Source organism: Tamandua tetradactyla, chromosome 9 (genome assembly GCF_023851605.1).
Source record: "Tamandua tetradactyla isolate mTamTet1 chromosome 9, mTamTet1.pri, whole genome shotgun sequence".
Classification (NCBI taxonomy): domain Eukaryota; kingdom Metazoa; phylum Chordata; class Mammalia; order Pilosa; family Myrmecophagidae; genus Tamandua; species Tamandua tetradactyla.
In genome coordinates this window covers 30,276,110-30,297,943 of record NC_135335.1, presented here as the reverse complement: position 1 = coordinate 30,297,943, position 21,834 = coordinate 30,276,110, and the positions used below count along the sequence as shown (strand labels likewise).

General features: G+C 39.3%; 1 protein-coding gene across 1 annotated transcript in view; it reads right to left on the bottom strand.

Annotated features, from left to right (window-relative positions):
* The window catches only part of PODXL2 (podocalyxin like 2), a 76,995-nt gene that overhangs the window by 6,278 nt on the left and 48,883 nt on the right, over positions 1–21,834 (bottom strand). The window contains exons 3-4 of the mRNA XM_077116327.1: positions 15,526–16,319; positions 14,681–14,755 (exon numbers count right to left, since the gene is read on the bottom strand). Coding sequence (XP_076972442.1) covers positions 14,681–14,755; positions 15,526–16,319 — 869 coding nt within the window. The remainder of the gene's footprint in view (positions 1–14,680; positions 14,756–15,525; positions 16,320–21,834) is intronic.

The following is a 21,834-nucleotide window of genomic DNA, read 5'->3' as shown; positions in this document are numbered from 1 at the left end:
AACTAGGAAAACCCTAGTTCCTGTAACGGTTCTTACCTTCTTGACTGATTGTATATGTATGTTTATGTGTGTGTGTGTGTAGCCCACACCTGCCCAAGCCAGGCTGGGTGCACTGTGACCCAGCTGACAAAAGAAGCAGACTCCTACCACAGGAAGTGCCTCCCCCTATCCTGCAGTCCTGTGCTGCCCCATCCATGCATCAGTCCTGTGCTGCACCATGCGTGCATTCCCTACATTCTCCTCGGTCAAGACACCAACAGGCCCATAATGTCAGACCCGGAAATTCTAGATGATTGTGTGTTTCATACCATTTGTTTTATAGATGGGAAAATGGAGTTGCAGTGAAGGGGGCAAGCGCAGCCCTGGCTTTGAAATCAAATCAATCTGGGTTCAAGTCCTGGCTCTGCAATTTACCAGCTCTGTAACCTAAAACAAAATACGGCACCTCTCTGAGCCTCGCTTTCCTCACCTGAAAATGTGGGCAATGGTCCTAAACACCTTAGACTTACTGTGAGGATCAAAAAGAAGACACTTATTCAATCAATGGTGCTGGGACAAGTGGATATATCAATAGAAATGAAAAATGAATATTTTGACTCATACCTCACTTCATACACTAAAATCATTTCCAGGTGGATTGAGGACCTAAAGCTTTAGAAGAATGCATAGAAGGCTATTTTCATGACCTTGTGGTAGGCAAAGGTTTCTGAATAGGACCCCCCAAAGACTAACCATAATGGAAAAAAATTGATAAACTAGAATACATTATGATCACATTAAAAAATTGAGAAATTCTGTTCATCAGAAAAGAGTGAAAAGGCAATCCACAAAGTGAGAGAAGATATTTATAATATATCCAATATATACTTGTATCCAGAATATGTAATTAATTAATAGAAATCAATAAGAAAAAGGCAGATAACCCAACAGATAAATGGGCAAAGACTTGAAAATGCACTTCACAAAGGAGTATATCCAAATGGTGAAAACACATAGGAAAAAGTGCTCTAATTCATCAGGGAAATGCAAATTAAAACCACAAACTGGTACCACTGTCTGCCTCCAAGAATGGTTAAAATGAAAGATGGATAATATCAAGGGTAAGCAAGGATATGGAAGCAACAGTATTCCCACCCACTGCTGACGGGAGTATAAAGGGGTACAAATGTGCTGGAGGACTATTGGGCTCCATCTGTTGAAGGTGGATGTATAAGCACACACTGCAACCCAGTGATCCTGTTCTTAGGCATCTACACATCAGAAATATGTCCAGGTACTCCCCAGAAGACATGTCCAAGAATGAAATTGGAAACTATGCAATGCTCATCAAAAGAAGGGGTGAACAAATGGAATACTATACAGAACGAGAATGAACAAACATCAACTATCCATAACAATACAGACCAATCTCACATACAGAATACTGAGTGAAAAAGCCAGACATGAAATATTACATACTGAATGATTCCATTTATATAAAGGTCAAAATCAGGGAAAATTAATTTATGGTGTTACAAGTCAGTAAAATGGTTCCCCTGGTGGATTTGTGTCAGGAAGGGAGTATGAGAAGGATGTCGAGGGGAGGTGGTGATTATGTTTTATGTATCAATGTGGGTGCTGGCTACATGGGTATGGTCAGTCTGTAGCAGTCCATCCAGCCATATGCTTATTTATGCACCTTCCAGACCTACAGTATACATCCATTAAACTTTTTTTAAGTGAGGCACATGCCCTAGTGCAAAGCTGGCAGGTGCTAATGGCCTCTCCTACTGACTTATGGGCATGTGATCCCCCAAACATATCACACTGTTTATCCGACACTAGGGTTCCAGTGCCACTGCTACTAGTATTGCATTTCAAAGGCCCTACAGTTACATGCATCTCCTCCGAGCCTCTGGATAGTCTTCATGGCCAAAAGGAAGAGAGAAATAAGATCGTTTTAGCTTCTGGTAACAAAGCAGATGAAGCTGATTTGAATAACCCCCTCTCTCACCTTGCTACAAACACATAAAAACTCTGGATAAATACAGCAAAACAATAAAGAGATTCTAAAAACATTGCTAAGCTCAAGCCCAGATATGACATAATATGACAGAAATAGAGGGAATTCAAAACTTGAAGAGTAAGCAGGACTAAAGCTGCAATAATTCCTGGGGGTTCAGGACTTAGGCACAAGAGCTAGATAGAGACTTGGAATTAAATGATTACATGGAGCCAGGAAATGTGCTCGTGGACCACGTGAGGTGAGAGCCAGACTAGAGTGCCCTGCTTAGCGACTGAATGCTCAAAGAGCAGCCCTTTCAGTGAATAGGACCTAGAAAAACTTCCCACTCAACTGGAAGAGCTGTAAAGAAATTTGCCATCTTCCCATGTCCATGGGTAGGAAAAAACAAGTTACCCAAAATAAATTGAAAACCCAGGCTTGCACTTCACACTGTAATCCAAATGTGCAGTCTAAAACTACTGGAACTCCTGAAGATTCCCTGAAACTACAGTGCAGGAATTCTTTCAAAGATGAGATCACAATAATAAATCATGAACACTACAAGGGAGTAAGCTGCAAATGCAACGAGCACAGAGAATTGATATTCCAAGATGTGGTATTACTACAACATTCTGTAAGAGGTAATAAAATAAATATGTTTAAAATAATCAGAGATAGAGGAAGGAACAGAAACCTTAATGAAAAAAGAGAATAGCAAGGAAAAAAAGGGAAAGATTTGGAACCAGTAGAAATTCTAAAAATATAAGACAGTCATCTATATTAAAGACTCAATGGATGAATTACATAGAACATTAGACACAAGAGAACAGAGTTTATTAAATTGGAAAGCAGAGCTAGGAAATTACCTAGAATGTATCATCAAGATTTTACAGAGATGGAAAACATAAAAATGTTGGTAAGAGACTGAGGATTGAAAAATAAGATCCCCCAAATTTCTAAAATGTATGAAAGAGAAGTGTGAATTTGGCAATATCTACCAAAATTGCATATGTAATCCACTTCTAGGAATTTACTAGATACTTCTCCAACAATAAAAAAATACATGTATGCAAGGTTATTTATTGCAGCATTAAATAACAGCAAAATACTGGAAACCACTTAAATGCCCAAAAGAACAAGATATGCTGAATAAACTATGGTACACACACATAATGGAATATAATTCAGTTGTAAAAAAAAGTCTACATAAATCATGATTTAAAGTGATTTCCAGAATATATTGTTAAAGGAAGAAAAGTAAAAGTTAAAAGAATATTCATAGTATGCTACCTTTTCTGCAACAAAGAAAAGAAATTATACCTGTTTATTTATGTAAAAAGAAAAAAACAAAAGCTAATGATATTAATTCCCTACAGAAAGAGGGTGGAATGGGGTAAAAGAGATGGTGGGGGAAGAGTGAGGATTCTCTAAGTACAACATTTTTTTTATAATTTAGACATATAGAACCACATTAATGTTTTACATACTCAAAAAAAAACAAAAACAATTAGAGGCCCTGGACCAATAAAGACGGTAAAGTGAGATATTTCAGGGCTCTGTTCCCCACCACAGACCCTTTGAAAAACCAGCAAGTACTGGCAGAAACATCTTTCTCAAAGCTCCAGATAACAGTAAAAGGACTGCAGTAATATAATGAGCACAAAATCAAGAAAATGACCACTTAAAAGCAGTAGGGTCTCCTGGTACCCTGGCTGGCCCTTTTCCCAACCCCTCAGTCTGGCGTGAAGTTGGCTTGTGCTCCCACGTGCGGATCCCTGGCTCCAGTTCCCGAGAGGGCAGACATACAAGTTCCCAGTATGTGCATGTGGGAAATACCATCCCAGAATTTGTCCAGTGTGAAGACAACAGCTCACAGAGCTTCCCTACAGAAGGCTGTGGGAGAGCAGTCAAGTCATGCTGTCTGGGACAGGGGACTGCTGACTGTAGGACGTACAGTTCATTGCCTAGGACAGTGAGAAAATTTTCTAGGGAAGGAGGACATTTGTATCATGTAAATGGGTGTGATGATTGGTTCTGGTGTCAATATGGCCAGGTGATGGTGCCCAGTTGTCTGGTCAGGTAAGCACTGGCCTAACCATTACTGCAAGTATATTTCATGACTGGTTGATAAGCCAGAAAGCTGGTTTATTTAATCAGAAGTCAGGTGGGTACAGTTGTGGCTGATTACATCTACCATCAACTAAATGTGTGCCTCCCACAAACAAGACAGTACAATCAGCTGGATCTGACTCAATCAGTTAAAGACCTTTAAGGGAGGTGAGAGAATTTTCACTTTTTTCTTTAGCCAGCAAGCCTCTCCTGTGGAGTTCGTTGAGACTCTTCATCAGAGTTCCCAGCTTCACAGCCTGTCTACAGATTTTGGACTCTTGCATTCCCACAATTGCCTAAGACACTTTTATAAAAAATCTCACATTTACAGGTATCTCCTGATTGGTTCTGTTTCTCCAGAGTACCCTGACTAATACAACGGGGGAATTTCTAGGGTCACATGTGCATGCCTAAAGGCAAGATACATAGGTAGAAAGGACCAGAGAGGACCCTACACTTTGGCCTTCAGCTATTTTCTAAACTCATCGGAAACCATGAAAGGCAAGAACGCAGTGGGATGACATTTAAAGTGCTGAAAGCAAAAAAATTGCCAGGGCCATGGTGGCTCAGCAAGCAGAGTTCTCGCCTGCCATGCGGAGACCCGGGTTCGTTTCCAGGTGCATGCCCATGCAAAAATAATAAGAAGAAGAAGAAGAAAGAAAGAAAGAGCTGCCAACCAAGAATTCTATATCTGGCAAAACTGTCTTTCAAAAATGAGGAGAGAGTGAGATATTCCCAGACAAAGCTGAGAGAGTTTGTTACCACTAGCCGGCCTTAGAGGAGATGCATGTTAAAAGAAAAGGTCAATAGACAAAAGATCAAAGCATGAAGAGATAAAGATCTCTAGAGAGGGAAACAACATGGGTAAATATTCATGTCAGTACTATTGTATTTTTTGTTTGTCTAACTTCACTTTTAACTTCCTACAGGCTCTGAAATGCACTAAATGTGATGATAAATCAGTGGTTTGGGACTCAATGTATAAACACAGAATTTGTGACAACTACATAAAGGTGGGGATCTGGATGGGTATAGGAAGTTTGTTTACATTATTGATACTATGTTGATATCAAAGAAAATGAGATTTTTATCGATTCCTGATGTTAAATTTAAGCCCCATGGTGACTACAAAGAAAATATCAGAGAATATGCAAGCTCATAAAGGAAGAAATTAAAATACAGGTCGCCAGGGGCAGGGGACAGGAGAAATAGGAAATTAATACATAATGTGTGTAGATTTTTTGTTTGAGGAGATAGGAATATTTTAGTAATGGAAGGTGGTGAGGGTATTGCAATATCATAAGTAAGTCCATTGAATGGGATGGTGGAGATGAGAAAGCTTGTTACATATATGTTCCCACAATTTAAAAAAAGGAGCAAGCAACTGAAGAGGCAATGAGAATTAAATGCAACACGTTCCCGGTGCCTGCCCATGCACCCCACCCCCACCCCCCCCAAAAAAAACATAAATGCAATACGGGATCCTAGATGGCTCTAACAAGGGGAAAGGACATTATTGGCACATATGAAAAATTGGAATGTAGACTGTAAGCTGTAACATTAAATTTTTTTAAGTTGTTAACTGTACTTAAGGTGGTTAAGTAAGTGAACATCTTTGTTCTTAAGAAATGTATATGGCAGTATTAAATGTTCAGGAACACACTTCAAGTATTCAGAAAATAGACTGAGAAACAGACAGGCAGGCTAACAGAAAGACAGAGAGGGAGAGATGAATTAAGAGAAGATGGATTGATAGAATGATGCGGCAAATGTGGCAAAATACTAAAATTGGTGGCTGTTGGTATCTGGCAGTGGAAAGTATGTTGGAGTTCTCTGTCTGGGGTTTGCATCAGTTTTTAATTGTCCTATAAATCTGAAAGTATTTAAAATAAAAAGTTTTTAAAAAAATCAACAAGGATGGAGAAAAGAACTCTAAATTGAATACTAACGGAAACAAATGAACCTAACTATATTTATGACATAAGCACACCAAAAAGTTGAGAACTGAAGTAACTTCTTAACAGTCTAAAGATAAAAAGATAATAGGAACTTCAGACAAGTATTAAATTTTACTTTGTAGGTTAGTTTTTTCAGCTGTATGATTTAATAATTTTCAACTACTTTTTGTGTATTAAGAACAGAGTAAATATGTTGAAGATATTGGAAATGAAGTTTCTGAGAAAAGGGAATTACAAACATGGAACAGAGGAAGGCTGGAAAAACCCAATGATGATGCACTGGAATTGGAAGAATCAGTGTGAACTCACAGTTTTAAATATGTGCATGTGCACATATATAAACATATGTATGTATGGGTACAGATATTATGTATGTATATGGACATTTATAGAGAGAGAGAGATGGATATATAGCTCTCAGCTCTTCCTCTAAAAAGGCCTAGAAGCAATGATACTCCATTGGTCAAGGCAAACCTAGAGCCCAGAAATTGGTTTCTAAATATCTTCTTCATTAAAAGGAACCAAGTTGCCTGAGGGTTGGGAGAAAGAATATGGAACTATTAAACCTTACCATCAGGGAATCCCTGATACTGTGTCAAACTTTAGGGACACCCAAATCAATAGGCCAAGCCCTCGATCATGAGGCTTACTCTTGTGAAGCTTTTGTAGATAGTGGAGAAGCTTAGAATACCTATAGGCATGCCTAAGAGTTACTTCTGGAGGACCTCTTTTGTTGCTCAGATGTGGCCTCAGTCTTTCTAAGCTCAACTCTGCAAGTGAAATCATTGCCCTCCCCTCTATGTAGGACATGACATCCAGAGGTCAGTCTCCCTGGCGATGTGGGAGATGACTCCCAAGGATGAATCCAGACCTGGCACCATGGGACCAACAATTCCATCCTGACCAAAAGGTGGAAAAGAAGTGTAATTAATAAAGTATCAGTGGCAGAGAGAGTTCAAATAGAGTCGAGAGGCTACTCTGGAGGTTGCTTTCATAAGCTTCACTTGGACCTTGCTACCTATCATAACCAGTCAACCCCCAACCAGGACCATTCCAGCCAATCCTAAAGAACAGCTAGGGCAATATATAAGATTCTGAACTTCAAGGATCCATTGAATCTATAGTAAGTAAAAGAAACCAACAGGTTCAAATAGTGAAGTAAACTGAAAACTAAAGGAAGTCAAGTTCAAAATGAAGACAAAGAAAACACATGGAAAATACTGTTTTATCAAAAGGTAAAACTTTGCCCAAAAGCACTACCAGTGCAGATTCAAGCTCAGCCACTCCCTGACACTAGGACTGCAGGCAAGAAATACATCTGCCTCCAGCAGTTTTGCCTGTCATATAGTGAGTGCCCACCATCATCTCTTTTGATTCTCTGGTGCAAGGCCCACCTTGGGCTTAGACTGAATTGTCCTGAGTCAGGGATAATTTGGGCTGGGCCACATCTCCCTGGGCGACTTTGGTTCAGACCCACATCTTTGAGCCTGGGCCACAAGTGAACTCTTCCGAAGTGACCAGGACAGTGTACAGAATTTCGGGAAACAGGTATTAATTTAGCTACATTTTCTTCAACAACAATTTCCAGATAGCCAATCTGTGTAAAACTTGAAAGTCTACAAAATTTTCCCAATTTGTGAAGTTGCTCTCTAGTCAATTATATGCATGCTAAAGCTGTTAGGGTTAGGAGTGAAGTGCCCTGATGCCTTTGACTTACACTGAGATGCATCAAAAAAAAAAAAAAAAAAAAAAAAAAGCAAGCTGGAGAGATGGATGTGAAAGTAAATACTGCAAAATGTTCATTGCAGAATATAGGTGATAGACAAATGGATGTTTACTATACAGTTATATCAACTTTTCTGTGTATTTGAAATTGTTCATAATAAAAATGTCAGTTTAAAAAAAAAAAAACTTTGCCCAAAAGGCTATGCCACATCCAGAATGATACCGAATCAAAGTCAAGAATAACTTTGGGATCTAAAAACAGATATACTTCTGAGGAAACATCTACAAAAAATCCAAAGCAGAATGAAAACAGCATACCAATGAAGAAAAAGAACTAGATGAAATCAAGAAATTGAAGATACTTAGCTCTTATAAACATAAAATTATTTGAGGCCATTATAATCAATCCTGCAAGAAGATAGGTAGCTGGAAAAAAGAGTAGGGAAAAAAGTGATAATGTTTAGTTTGGTGAGAAATGTGAGGCAACTCTTCTCCATAATTTATTTTGCCATAAATTTGAAGTGAATTTTATAAATAAATGATATGTGGCATGGCATAATGATCTCTTTTATGTCCCAAATAAATCTTTACTCAATAAATTTGTTCTTGATATGTTAAAAAAATTATGGAACTATGTTAGAAGAACACAATAGTCAGTTTAAAAAGAGTTCCCATGGGATAATTTGAGCATCAAAATAAATAACGATAGTAATGAATTATAAACCATTCAATAAAACAATAACCTATGAATCCATACTAATTCATACATACATGCATATGGAGGAAATGCTCTTTCAGAAGAATACCAACTACAAAATATAGAAGGAATGATAGTTAGAAAATCACTATTTTGCAACATCCTACCAATAACTTATTCAGGCAAGAATGATCCATGGATGCTAAAATTAACGAGTAAAAGTTTGATGAGGGACAAGATATTTACATGGTCTCAAAGCATTACTGACAATGGGAAAACAGGAATATTTCTATGGAGAAAGCTGGCAGACCCCACTGTAAGCAAGTGATCAAAGTTAACATCACCTTTTTTAATGAGACAAACCAGCATTACGCACCTCCCAATGCAATACCCTGAGGAAACCACAGCATCATTCAAGTGGTATTGCTGCTAATAACGTGTAGCCTAAATCCAATCAGCAGAAAACTTCACACAAACCCAAACTGAGGGACAGTCTATAAAATATCTGGCCTGTACTTCTCAATAAGGTCAAGGTTATTAAAGACTGAGGTACTGTCCCAGATTAAAGGAGATCAAACAGACATGACAACTAAATGCAATGCATGATCCTGGATTAGATCCTGAACAAGGAGAAAAACAGTTATAAAGGACATTATCGGGACCATTGGTGATTAGTTAATAGAGTTTTACCCCTGTTAATTTCCTGATTTTGATAACCGTCTATAGTTATGTAAAAAAATATTCATGCTTGGAGGAAATACACACTAATGTAGAGGTAAAGGGGAAGAAGATATGCAGGAATTCTTTGCCCTATTCTTTCTGTAAATTTGAAATTATATCAAAATTAAAAGTTACATTCGATTCCCAGTGCATGCCCATGCAAAAAGAAAAAAAAGTTACAAAAGAAAATATGAGAAAGTTAAAGACATTTTTTAGATACTTAAGGCTTAGAGATCCTTGCAGAAAGAGCTACCAGAGAATATATTTCAGGAAGAAAGAAATAAAACCTAGAAGAAAGGAAACGGATGTGAGAAGTGTGAGCAAAGAAACTTATAAATATGCTGATGAAGGTAAATAAGCATAGTCTATCAATAATAATGCCTAATAAGATGGATGTCAAATATTAAGTAAAAATAACAGAGGACAAAAACAGGGAAAGCAGAATAAGAGCATTTTGATGCCTATGTATTGTTTGGAAAGAGAAGGGAGATACAACTTTAGACTATTGTTCAAGTATGCATACAAAAAATGTAAGGGTCCCAAGCACCCATATTGTGTGCCATTTCTGAATAAAAGGAACTAGGGCTCCTTGGAGAAATGCTGATTCCATATCAGGGAAATGGATAGTACAAACTGAACCTGGAAAGTCTTGTTATATCAAAAAGAAAGGGAATTATCAACACTAATAGGTTGGTCAAGAGGACTCAGAAGCCAACATTAAAGAGTTGGCTCATCAAAGACGGGGGGTATCTGAGCACCAAAAAAATCTTAACTGCAATGGATTCATGATGTTAAAATGCACAAGTTTATAATGATACTAAAAAACCACAACCACCTCAATTGATCACTTTTAGATAACGATGCATGTACTTTGCACTCCTCCCCCAAACCCACTAAAACAAGAGAAATAATTTTTTTAAGGTCTTAAACTGCAAAGATAAAAACATAACAAACTAGAAAAGGAGACAAGAGCAACAGAATTTGAAGCTGGAAGACAATGGATGAGTAGGAATCTCATGATTTAACAATCCCTAAACAGCTGAATCCAAAGCCAAGAATGACACAGCAGCTAGTAAATAGCCAGGAACTGTACAGAACAACTGCTGGGGGAACATCAGGGACTGGACACACAGTGTACACCAGTCTGTACTAGCGTACACATACCAGTCTCCACCAGGTGGAACAGACCCCACACAGAACTGTAAGTCCCCCAAGCCTTAGGCCAGCACCCCTCCCCCACAGGCACAGCAGGCTAGTTTCCCAAAGGGAAAGAAAACAGACTTTATTGGTAGCAAGGGCTTAGCTCAACCAAGCTCCAATTGTGGAATTAATTAACAAATTCTGACTACTGAAACCAGGCCACCAGCAGAGGGGATGGGACTGATGGGAAAGAACAAAAACAGAGGTTTTTTGAGTTGGACAGCACAAAATACTAGAAAAGAGCTGGACCCCAGGAAAAGGGGGCACATGGGGCCTGGAGATACATAGAAACATGTACCAACTCAAGCTCTTGATTGACAAACCCAAGGAGCTGGGCTCCAGTTCTGAAAAGGCTTTTTACCTTTTTTTTTTTTTTTTACTTCTTTATAGCGCATTAGATATAACTGGAAACACTCTCCGGCTCCAGCACTGCCCTAGGTAAGGGCGGAACTAAAGCTTCCCTGAGAGACTAAGTAATTAGTCAAGTGAAAGGGGTTAATTCCCTAAAGGAAGTATCTTCCCCAAGAAAAGGGTAGGGCCCAGCTCAAGTGGAATCCCTTCTTCAAGGAATTCAGGTCCCAGGGGCTGGAAAACAGAAGCAATCAAAGCCCTCTTGTATGGTCTGAGAAAATCTGACTGGGGTCTATAATATCTGAGGAGACCCTCCTGAAAAAAAAATAAAAGACTCCACATAGGTAGAGCAACAAACAGAAAAACAAGAACTGAAAATTTCTGATCACTTAAATAGAACCTATGCTAGAAGTCTAGAATAAGTTGAACTAAATGTTAAAGAACAGATAGAGAACAAAGCCATCCAGCAAGAAAACTCCAGGTAAAGAGTGAAAATAATCCCTAGCACAAACTAATTAAAGAAAGCAAATGCTTAGATACCAGCAAAAAATAATGAGTCATACTAGGTAAAATTGAAGATATGGCCCAAAGGAACAAACCAACAATTCAAATGAGGTATAGGAGTTGAAACAACTAATTCAGGATGGTTGAACAGACATGGAAAATCTCATCAAAAGTCAAATCAGCAAGTTGAGGGAGGATATAAAGAAGACATTGGACAAACGAAAAGAAGAACTTGAAAGACTGAAAAAACAAATTGCAGAACTTATGAGAATGAAAGGCACAACAGAAGAGATGATAAAAAAACAATGGAAACCTACAACAGTAGATTTGAAGACAGAAGAAAGATTAGTGAACTAGAGGACTGGACATCTGAAATTCAACACACAAAAGGACATATAGGGAGAAGAATGGGAAAATATGAGCAGGGTTTCAGGGAACCGAATGACAACATGAAGCGCATGAATATATGTGTTCTGGGTATTCCAGAAGAAGAAAGGAAGGGAAAAGGAGAAAGACTAATGGAGGAAACAATCATTGAAAATTTCCCATCTATCATGATGAAGATATAAAATTACAGATCCAAGAAGTGCAACATACCACAAACAGAATAGATCCAAACAGACATACTTCAAGACACTTACTAATCAGATGTCAAATGTCAAAGACAAAGAGAGAATTTTGAAAGCAGTAAGAGAAAAGCAATCCATCACATACAAGGGAAGCTCAAAAAAAAGATTATGTGTAGATTTCTCAGTAGAAATCATGGAGGTGAGAAGGCAGTGGTATGATATATTCAAGATTCTAAAAGACAAAAACTGCCAACCAAGAATTCTATACCCAGCAAAACTGTCCTTTGAAAAATGAGAGGGAGGCAGCCTTATCAGCTAGTTCTATCTCCCTACCCCATATTGACAGTCCATTCCAACAAGAAAAAGTTAGAATGGCCATAGCCCAAATACCCATAAAGAGTGGGATAGAAAAGATCAAAGGTGATGGTGAAGTTATACAGAGAAGGTAGGGTTTAATAAATGAATATGATTGCTGATTCATTATATTGATATTTCTTTTAGTCCCCAGTATCTTAGCACAGCTAGAAATGTTAACCCATACCAAACTCTGAAATTTGTTCTACAACTTATTGCTGTGCTGTGCATTGAAATTTATTGCTTTCCTGAATAGTTATTTTTCACAAAAAAAGAAAAAAAGTCCATTGTGATGATAAAAAATATTTATTCCTTCTAGCCTCCTATATTCTGGAGCAGCTAAAAGGAAAAATCTGAGATGACGGTACGGTAGCCAATGACAATCTCTGGGATCTGTCCTGTAACTACTTGTGGAAGAGTCCTTTGAAAACTATTGCTTTTTTTCTTTCTTTGCTTTGTATATATGCTATATTATATGCTATAATATATGCTATATTATACAATAAAAAAGTTTAAAAAATGAGGGGGAGACTAAAATATTTTCAGACAAACTATCACTGATGGAATTGGTGACTAAGAGACTGGCTCTGAAAGAAATACTAAAGGGAACACTACAGGCAGATAGGAAAAGGCAGGAGAGGGAGGTCTGGAGAAGAATGCAGAAATGAAAACTACCAGTAAAGGTGTAAAGATTAAGAAATTAGATATGATATATAAAATCAAAGAGACAAAATGGTAGAAGAAAGTACTATCTTTACAGTAATAACATTACATGTTAGTGGTTTAAACTCCCCAGTCAAAAGACATTGACTGGCAGAAAAGATTAGAAAAAGGACCCATCAATATGCTGTCTACAGAAGACTCACTTTAGACCCAAAAACAAAAATAGGTTGAAAGTGAAAGGCTGGGAAAAGATATTTCAGGCAAGTAATAATCATAAAAGAGCAGGAGTAGCCATACTAATATATGAGAAATTAGACTTCAAATGTAAAATAATTAAAAGAGAAAAAAAGGACACTATGCATTAATAAAAGGAACAATTCAAGAAGAAGACATAACAATCATAAATAGTTATGCACCAAACCACAGTGCTGCAAGAATAAATAAGGCAAACACTGACAATACTGAAAGGAGAAATAGACACCTCTACCATAATAACTGGAGACTTCAATTCCCTGCTCGCATTGATGGACAGAATATCTAGACAGAGGATCAATAAGGAAACAGAGATTTGGAATAATACAATAAATGAATGAGACTTAACAGACATTTAGAGAACATTATACCCCACAATAGCAGAATACACATATTTCTCAAGTGCTCATGGATCATTCTCAAGGATAGACCATATTCTGGGTCACAAAGCAAATCTCAATAAATTTAAAAAGACTGAAATCATACAAAACACTTTATTGTATCAAAATGGAATGAAGGTGAAACTCAATAATAGGCAGAGGGCCAGAAAATTTACAAAGCCAACAATGAAGAAAGCTGAGAAGCAACCAGATTTATATTACTGAACTCCCAAAAAGCTCTGGACTAAGCAGCACCAGTTACCCCTTAAAGAGGGGATGAAAATGGTAATGAAAACAGGAAAACTGGTTGGAAGTCTGTTTCAGAAGCAGCTGAATCTCTGGTTCCTTCCCCTAAACTACATAGCTAACAAATATCCCTTCTCCCTGGCAGAAGAGTGGGAGTTTATTCTTCAAAGAGGGTAAAACAGAAGGTCTTTGAACAAGAAGATACCAGTCACAATTGTGGGAGGAGGTTCATAGTGCAAACAGGAGGAGCATATGAGTACTTATCATTGTATTTATGTATACGTATTGTGACATCTAGCCCTCTCTTTCTCCACCTTGGCTCCAACTCAGTGGCAACAGGTTCTTTAGACTCCTAATAGGACAGAAGTTGCTTTATCAGAGCAACTTTATCCAATTACCCCAGGAGGAAAAACCTAAAGATACTGACATTGGAGATTTCCAAATGAAATAGCCCAGTCAGGTTACTCTTCTGAAAAGCCACAGTTAAAGAGCTCACCAACAAGCTCAAAGCTTCTAATCAGCTTTCTGTAGCCTTCCTTAAATATATATTAATATACACCACCAGACATTTGAAGAAAGCATATCTATGAAAAATTGAAATCAAAATAAATGGGGAAAAGCAATCTGGAGGAAAACACAGGGAGAAAACAACTTTTAAAAAAACGATTTCAATGTCCTCTGAAAGAGATTGCACACATGAAATAAAATTATTCCTTTAAATTAAGAGGAGGGCAAAAACAAAAGTACTCTTAGAAATTTTAAAATATCTTTTTTTTTTTTTTACACTGGTTAAGTGCTGTTTCATATCCTGCAATAGGCTGCCTCTTGCTGATTCATGGACTAAGCTTTCCACCTCATCCACTGTCCTTGGCCTCACTCCCTATTCCCCAAGAACCCTCCCTCTGTCTTCATTCTGCCTGCCTGCCTCTGGACTTTCCTTGTGGTTCCCAGTAGGGCTTGGCACTCACACAGTCTATATTCTCTGTCATGTTCAGAATGATGTAGTTTTTCCCAGCCAGATTGCTCCAGTCTTTGCAGATCACCTGTACAATGAAACAAATAGAAGGGCATTACAAAGGCCTAAGGAAAGGTATCAGGGACAGAGCATGGGATAGAAATCTTTGAAAAGCTAGAAGATCAAGGCTGGGTATAGGTTTGTTATAGCTACGTGGGAGCTGGCAACTTCTGGAAGGCGACATTCCAGGGATCTAACCAAAGGACAATAAACCCAAACATCGTCAGGGACCAAGCAAAGTATATCTTAAATGAGAGGAGATCAGGCATGATCCAAAGGAAGTGGGGAACTGTGTCAAAGGGCCCAGACTGCAGAGGGCTTGCCCCATCTGAAGTCTGAATAGCAAAATTTTTTGCTATTCTTTAGGCCAAATAAAAACACACCTGTGGGCTGACCAAGAGGGTGACAACTTAGAACCCTGTTCCTTCTGGTGTTCTGTGGGCATGAATACTTCTTGGGGGAAGGGAGCGATGAGGAGAGCCGAGAACAGCTGTGCATTTGGTGGTAGGAGTAGAGATGGGGACGGAAGCAAGCATAGGTCAGGCACCAATTCTTAGGAGCTGTCATAAGCAGTGGGGAAGGCCTAGAATGGCAATAGCAATACCTGAACAAATGAAAATCAGGCTTTGCATGTTACACTGAGCCATGAAGGAGAGATTCCAAAAAGTTCTCTTGGGGTTATAGGAACCTCCATTCTCAGTCCAGCAGATCTACCCACCATGTAGCACCAGCCCTGGATATCACCGGGATCCAAAGAGAAAGGGGCAGACTGATGGCCCATAGGCATCTTCACTTTACCTGAGTAGAATCCCAGGGTATTCTAGATTGAGCTTCAGCTGCCTGCCCTTCCTGAGGCTGCTGGCTGAGGTCTTCTTGCCCCAAGATAGCAGTGGAAGGTGTCAGTCCCATGTCTTGGGAGGCAAATGGGAAAGAGGTTGAGGTTCGAGGGTCAAGGTGATCATCTAGGGTTTTGGACCCACTTGGAGCTTCTGTTTGAGTAAATGATGCCAAGGATGGCAACTCCCCTTGTTTTCCAGCCAACCCAGCTGCTCCCACAGTGGCTTCCTCATCCACTTCCAGAGGAGCCTCAAACTCTACCCTAAATCCTGCAGCTGGCAGCATCGTGGCCCCTTCCTCCTGGCTGGTGAAGTCCCGATCTCCCAGGGTCACTGTATTTAGAGTGACGGAGAGTGGTGATAAGCTGGGCTCCATGCTACTTTCCACCTCCACACCTGAGGAGGCCTGATCCCCAGAATCTTCATGTCTGTGTCTGATGGGCCCTGGAGGCAGGCTGCTGCTAGTAGGAGAAAAGACATGGACCTGAGTTTGGGCTTCTTCTTGGGATCCATTCACAGGGAGCAGCTCTTCCCCTTCCTCCTCCTCCTCCTCGTCTTCCTTCTCTACCTCTTCCTTCTCCCTCTCCTCTTCTTCTTCTTCTTCCACTCCTTCTTCCTGCTCTTCAGGAGGTGTATGCCAGGGAGGGTCAACAAGATTCATCTTGGGCAGGGGAGAGGGGAGATTTGGCACATCTTGAGCCTGGCTTGTGTCTTCTATGGGACCTGACTTCTCAGTTAAGTCTGGAAAAACGTAGTCTAAGGACAGAGATGAAAATTTTATTTGCTAATTTCATCATTCATTGACTGACTCAGTATTTACCAAGTAGACAATACAAAAAATATATATAAAATGCTCACAGAGAACCCCGACTATGGGTTAGGATGGAAAGGAGTGGGAAATACGGCTGCATAAAAGGAGAGGCCAGATTATGGAGGAACACAGAGCCAGGCTATCCATTGTTTCCTTTATGATAAAAATAACACAAACTGCTGCTAAAATTCAATGAATGCCAGAATGTATAAAGTAGACGGCAAAAGTTTTGCATAATCTCACCCTCCAAAGTCAGCTACTATTAACTGCTTGATGTATATCTTCACCGTTTTACAATGTGTTCGTATTTTGTGTGTATGTGTTTTGTATCATATAGATTTTTTAAAAACTAAAATAACATTAATTCACTCAACAATATATAATTTTCACTCTCCTATGGTTAGTACTTAGATAGACATACTTCTTTTTTTAATATGTATGTAGTATTCTATTCTATAAATGTTCCAAAAGCAAATCAAATCCTCTATTGATGGGCATTAAGGTTGTTTCAACTTTCAAAAACTAGAACAAATCAATACTCCATTTATAAATGTTACAGGTTGTTACCATTTTTTATTATTACAAACAACACTACAATAGGCATCCCTATATACAAATATAATCTCACACTTGTGCAATTATTTTTGTAGGCCAATTCCTAAAAGTGAAATCAAAGAGTATATACATTTTAAACTCCGGTTTATTTTCTCAAATTGCCTTCTAGAAAGGATTACTTCCATTAATAGTTATAAGACCATCTGTTTCCCTATGCCCTCACCAATATAGAATGGTTTCTATCCTTTTTAAACTTCTCAACCCAAGGAAAAAAATGATATATCAATACTACTATAATTTTTATTTCTCTAATTATAACTGAGGTTACTGAACAGTCTTTCGTATGCTTATTGGTTATTTGTTTTACTTTTCTCCTATGAATTTTTTTTTAAATAAACTTTATTTCTTTTCTAATGGTTGTTATGGAGCCCCAAATGAGGTCTGGAAATGCGCTTATTACAGGAACAGGTAAGATGCATAGATTATTACCATTGTCCCTAAACTGTACCCTTTTTCTGTAATTTAGGCCTGGAGGGGAAATGAAAAATGCAAGAAGAGATAGAGGGGCTCAGGTGCTGTGTCCAGAGATTTCTAGTCTTCCAGGGTATGCTAGTTTGAAACTGTCCTGTACCCCAGAAAAGCCATGTCCTGTAATCCTCATTCAATATTGCTGGGTAGGATCTTTTTTATTGTTTCCATACATGCCACCCACCCAGTTGTGGTGGTAACTTTCGATTAGATGGTTTCCATAGAGATGTATGCATCTCCACCCATTCAAGGTGGGGGTTGCTTACTGGAGCCCTTTAAGAGGGAACCATTTTGGACTAGTGGAACAAAGTGGCACAAAGAAGTCAAGACCTCATAAAGGTAACCATAGGATAATTATAAACACCAGTACTATCATATTTATTTCTTTGTATGTGGCTCCACTTTTTACTTCTTACAGGTTTAAAAATGCAAATGCATAAAATGCAATAATGAAACTATGGTTTTGGATGTACAATGTATACAGATACAATGTGTAACAAGTAAAACAAAAAGGTGGAGGATGGAGGGTGTGCTGGTTTGAAAGGATGTATGCACCCTAGAAAAATCATGTTTTAATTCTAATCCCATTTTGTAAAGGCAGCCATTTCTTCTAAACCCTATTCAGTACTGTATGTTTGAAACTGTAATTAGATCATCCCCCTGGAGGTGTGATTTAATCAGAGTAGTTGTTAAGCTGGATTAGGTGGAGGCATGTCTCCACCCATTTGGGTGGGTCTTGATTAGTTTACTGGAGTCCTATAAAAGAGGAAACATTTTGGAGAAAGGGAGAGATTCAGAGAAAACAGAGAATGCTGTGGCACCACAAAGCAGAGAGTCCACCAGTCAGCAACCTTTGGAGATGAAGAAGGAAAATGCCTCCTGGGAGCTTCACGAAACAGGAAGCCAGGAGAGAAAGCTAGCAGATGAGGCCATGTTCACCATGTGCCTTTCCAGCTGAGAGAAAAACCCTGACCATGTTTGCCATGTGCCTTCTCACTTGAGAAGGCCCTGAATTTCATCAGCCTTCTTGAACCAAAGTATCTTTCCTTGGATGCCTTAGATTGAACATCTCTATAGACTTGTTTGAATTGGGACATTTTCTCAGCCTTAGAACTGTAAACTAGCAACTTATTAAATTCCCCCATTTTAAAAACCATTCCATTTCTGGTATATTGCATTCCATCAGCTAGCAAACTAGAACAGATTTTAGTGCCAGGAGTGGGGTGCTGCTGCGGTTTGCAAATACCTAACATGCTGGAACAGCTTTTTAAATAGATAAGGGGAAGATTCTGGAAGAGAAGAAGCTTGATAGAGAAAGCCTAGAATGCTTTGAAGAGACTATTGGTAGAAATGTGAACTCTAAAGACACTTCTGATAAGGCCTTAGATAGAAATGAGGCATGTGTTATTACAAACCGGAAGGGAGGTGAACCTTGTTTTAAAATAGCAAATAATCTGGCAAAATTGAGTAGTGGCTTTGGCTGGAAGGTAGTTTAAAAGCCATGAACTTGGATATTTAGCAGAAGAGATCTCCAAATTAAATGTGGAAAGCACAGCCTGGTTTCTCCTTGCAGCTTACAGTGAAATGTGACAGGAAAGAGATAAACTGAGACCTGAACTCTTGGGTACAAAGAAACCAGAAATTAATATTCTGGAAAATTCTGAGCTTCCAGAAAGGGAGAACCCAGAGATGGTGCTCCACACGAAGATTTGGCTAAACATGGAACTAGTCAGCCATTTCAGAGAAAGCCAGGACTGGACATAGAGTTATCCAGGAAGGATCTGTGGAAACTCCTTATGTCTAATGGGCATGATCCAAGGCTGCTGTATAGAAGGTCAATGACAGTGCTGTGGGACACATATAAACAGAGCCACTGCCAGTCCATACTTGGGGGCTCAGAGAAAGGACAAATTGGAGGAAAAATAACTTCAGAGGCAAAGCCATGGAGGCTGAGGCCTGAAGTCAAGAAGCCTTGGGCCAGGACAGGAGACCCACCCAAGCCTGGGGAGAGGGTGAGTTTGCCCTGAAGGCAGAGGATGGGCCTTCCACCTCATAGGAGTGGAAATGTCATGCCGCCTAAGGCCTTGGAGAGGGTGAAGCACAATTCTTGGGGTTTGGGGAGAGCCTGGCTGCCACCACATGGAGGGGATGAGTGTGTGGCCCAGAGATGGCAGAGAGCCCAGGTGCAGCCCCAATCCTTGGAGAGAGTGGAGCCAAGAAAAAGGCAGTCTCCCCAATATTCCCCAAGGTTACATTCAGAGAGACGCAACCTCTGCATAGTCCCTTGGAAAGAGTGGGACTGCCGCTTTCTAAAGCCCCAAAGATAAATGACTCTCAGACTTTGAAATCTAATGGTCTTTGCCCTGCAGGTTTTCAAAACTGTATGGGTCCGGTGACCTCTGTGTTCCTCCCTCCCTATGGAAATGCGTATATGTATCCTATGACTGTTCCTCTTTTGTATGTTGGCAGCAAATAACTTGTCTTGAATTCCTACAGGTCCAGAGTCAGAGGATAATTTTGCCTTAGAGCAGACCATGCTTGTAAGTAACTTTGATTGGAGTTTATACTGTTTCTAACTTTGTATTTCATTTGTATTGTTACTGAAATGGCTTAAGGATTTCTGATATTGTGATGGAATTAATGTATTTTGTGTATGGGAAAAACATGTCTTTTTTGGGATCCAAAGGGTGGAATGTGCCAGTATGAAAGGATGTATGTACCCTGGAAAAGCCATGTTTTAATCCTAATCCCATTTTGTAAAGGTAGTCATTTCTTCTAATCCTTATTCAGTATTGTATGTTTGAAATTGTAATTAGGTCATCTCCCTGGAGATGTGATTTTATTCAAGAGTGGTTGTTAAACTGGATTAGGTAGAGGCGTGTCTCCACCCATCTGGGTGGATCTTGATTAGTTTACTGGAATCCTATGAAAGAGGAAACATTTTGGAGAAAGGAAGAGATTTGGAGAGAGCAGAGAATGCTACAGCACCGTGAAGCAGAGAGTCCACTAGCCAGCGACCTTTGGAGATTGTGCTGGTTTGAAATGATGTTTGTACCCTAGAAAAGCTATGTTTTAATCCTAATCCCATTTTGTAAAGGCAGCCCCTTCTTCTAATCCCTAGTCACCACTGTATGTTTGAAACTGTAATTAGATCATCTTCCTGGAGATGAGATTTAATCAAGAGTGATTGTTAAGCTGGATTAGCTGGAGGCATGTCTCCATCCATTTGGGTGGGTCTTGATTAGTTTCTGAAGTCCTATAAAAGAGGAAACTTTTTGGAGAATGAGAGAGATTCAGAGAGAGCAGAGCAGAACAACATAGCCACAAGAAGCAGAATCTGCTAGCCAGTGACCTTTGGAGATGAAGAAGGAAAAGCTCCCAGGGAGCTTCATGAAACCAGAAGCCAGGAGAGAAAGCTAGCAGATGACACTGTGTTTGCCATGTGCCCTTCCAGGTGAGAAAGAAGCCCTGACTGTGTTCACCATGTGCCCTTCCACTTAAGAGAGAAACCCTGAACTTTATCAGCCTTCGTGAACCAAGGTATATTTCCCTGGATGTCTTATATTGGACATCTCTATAGACTTGTTTAATTGGGACATGTTCTTGGCCTTAGAACTGTAAACTAGCCACTTATTAAATTCCCTTTATAAAAGCCATTCCGTTACTGGTATATTGCATTCTGGCAGCTAGCACACTAGAACAGAGATGAAGAAAGAAAATGCCTCCCAGAGAGCTCCATGAAACAGGAAGCCCGGAGAGAAAGCTAGCAGATGATGCCATGTTCACCATGTGCCCTTCCAGCCAACAGAGAAACCCTGACCGTGTTTGCCATTTGCCTTCTCACTTGAGAAGGCCCTGAACCTCATCAGCCTTCTTGAACCAAAGTATCTTTCCCTGGATGCCTTAGATTGGACATCTCTATAGACTTGTTTGAATTGGGACATTTTCTCAGCCTTAGAACTATAAATTAGCAACTTATTAAACTCCCCCTTTTAAAAGCCATTCCATTTCTGGTATGTTGCATTTCGGCAGCTAGCAAACTAGAACAGAGGGTTACAGGAACTGTTAAGTTGACATAAAAGCAAATGTGATTGTTATAAAATGAGGCTGCTATATTTAAGTTCCCTGGTAATCACAAATAAATTTTCTGAAAAAATATATGTAGAAGGAAATGAGAAGGGACTCAAAAGGGTACATTTCAAAAAATAAATAAATGTGAAAATAGGCATTAACAGAAGAAATTGAGGGAAAAAGTCACAAGACTTACAAAGATCAAAAAGACAGATGGCAAAAGAAATCCTTACATCATCGCAGTTCTTTTACATGCAAATGGATTAAACTTTCCATTCAAAGACAGAGACATGACAGAAAACATGA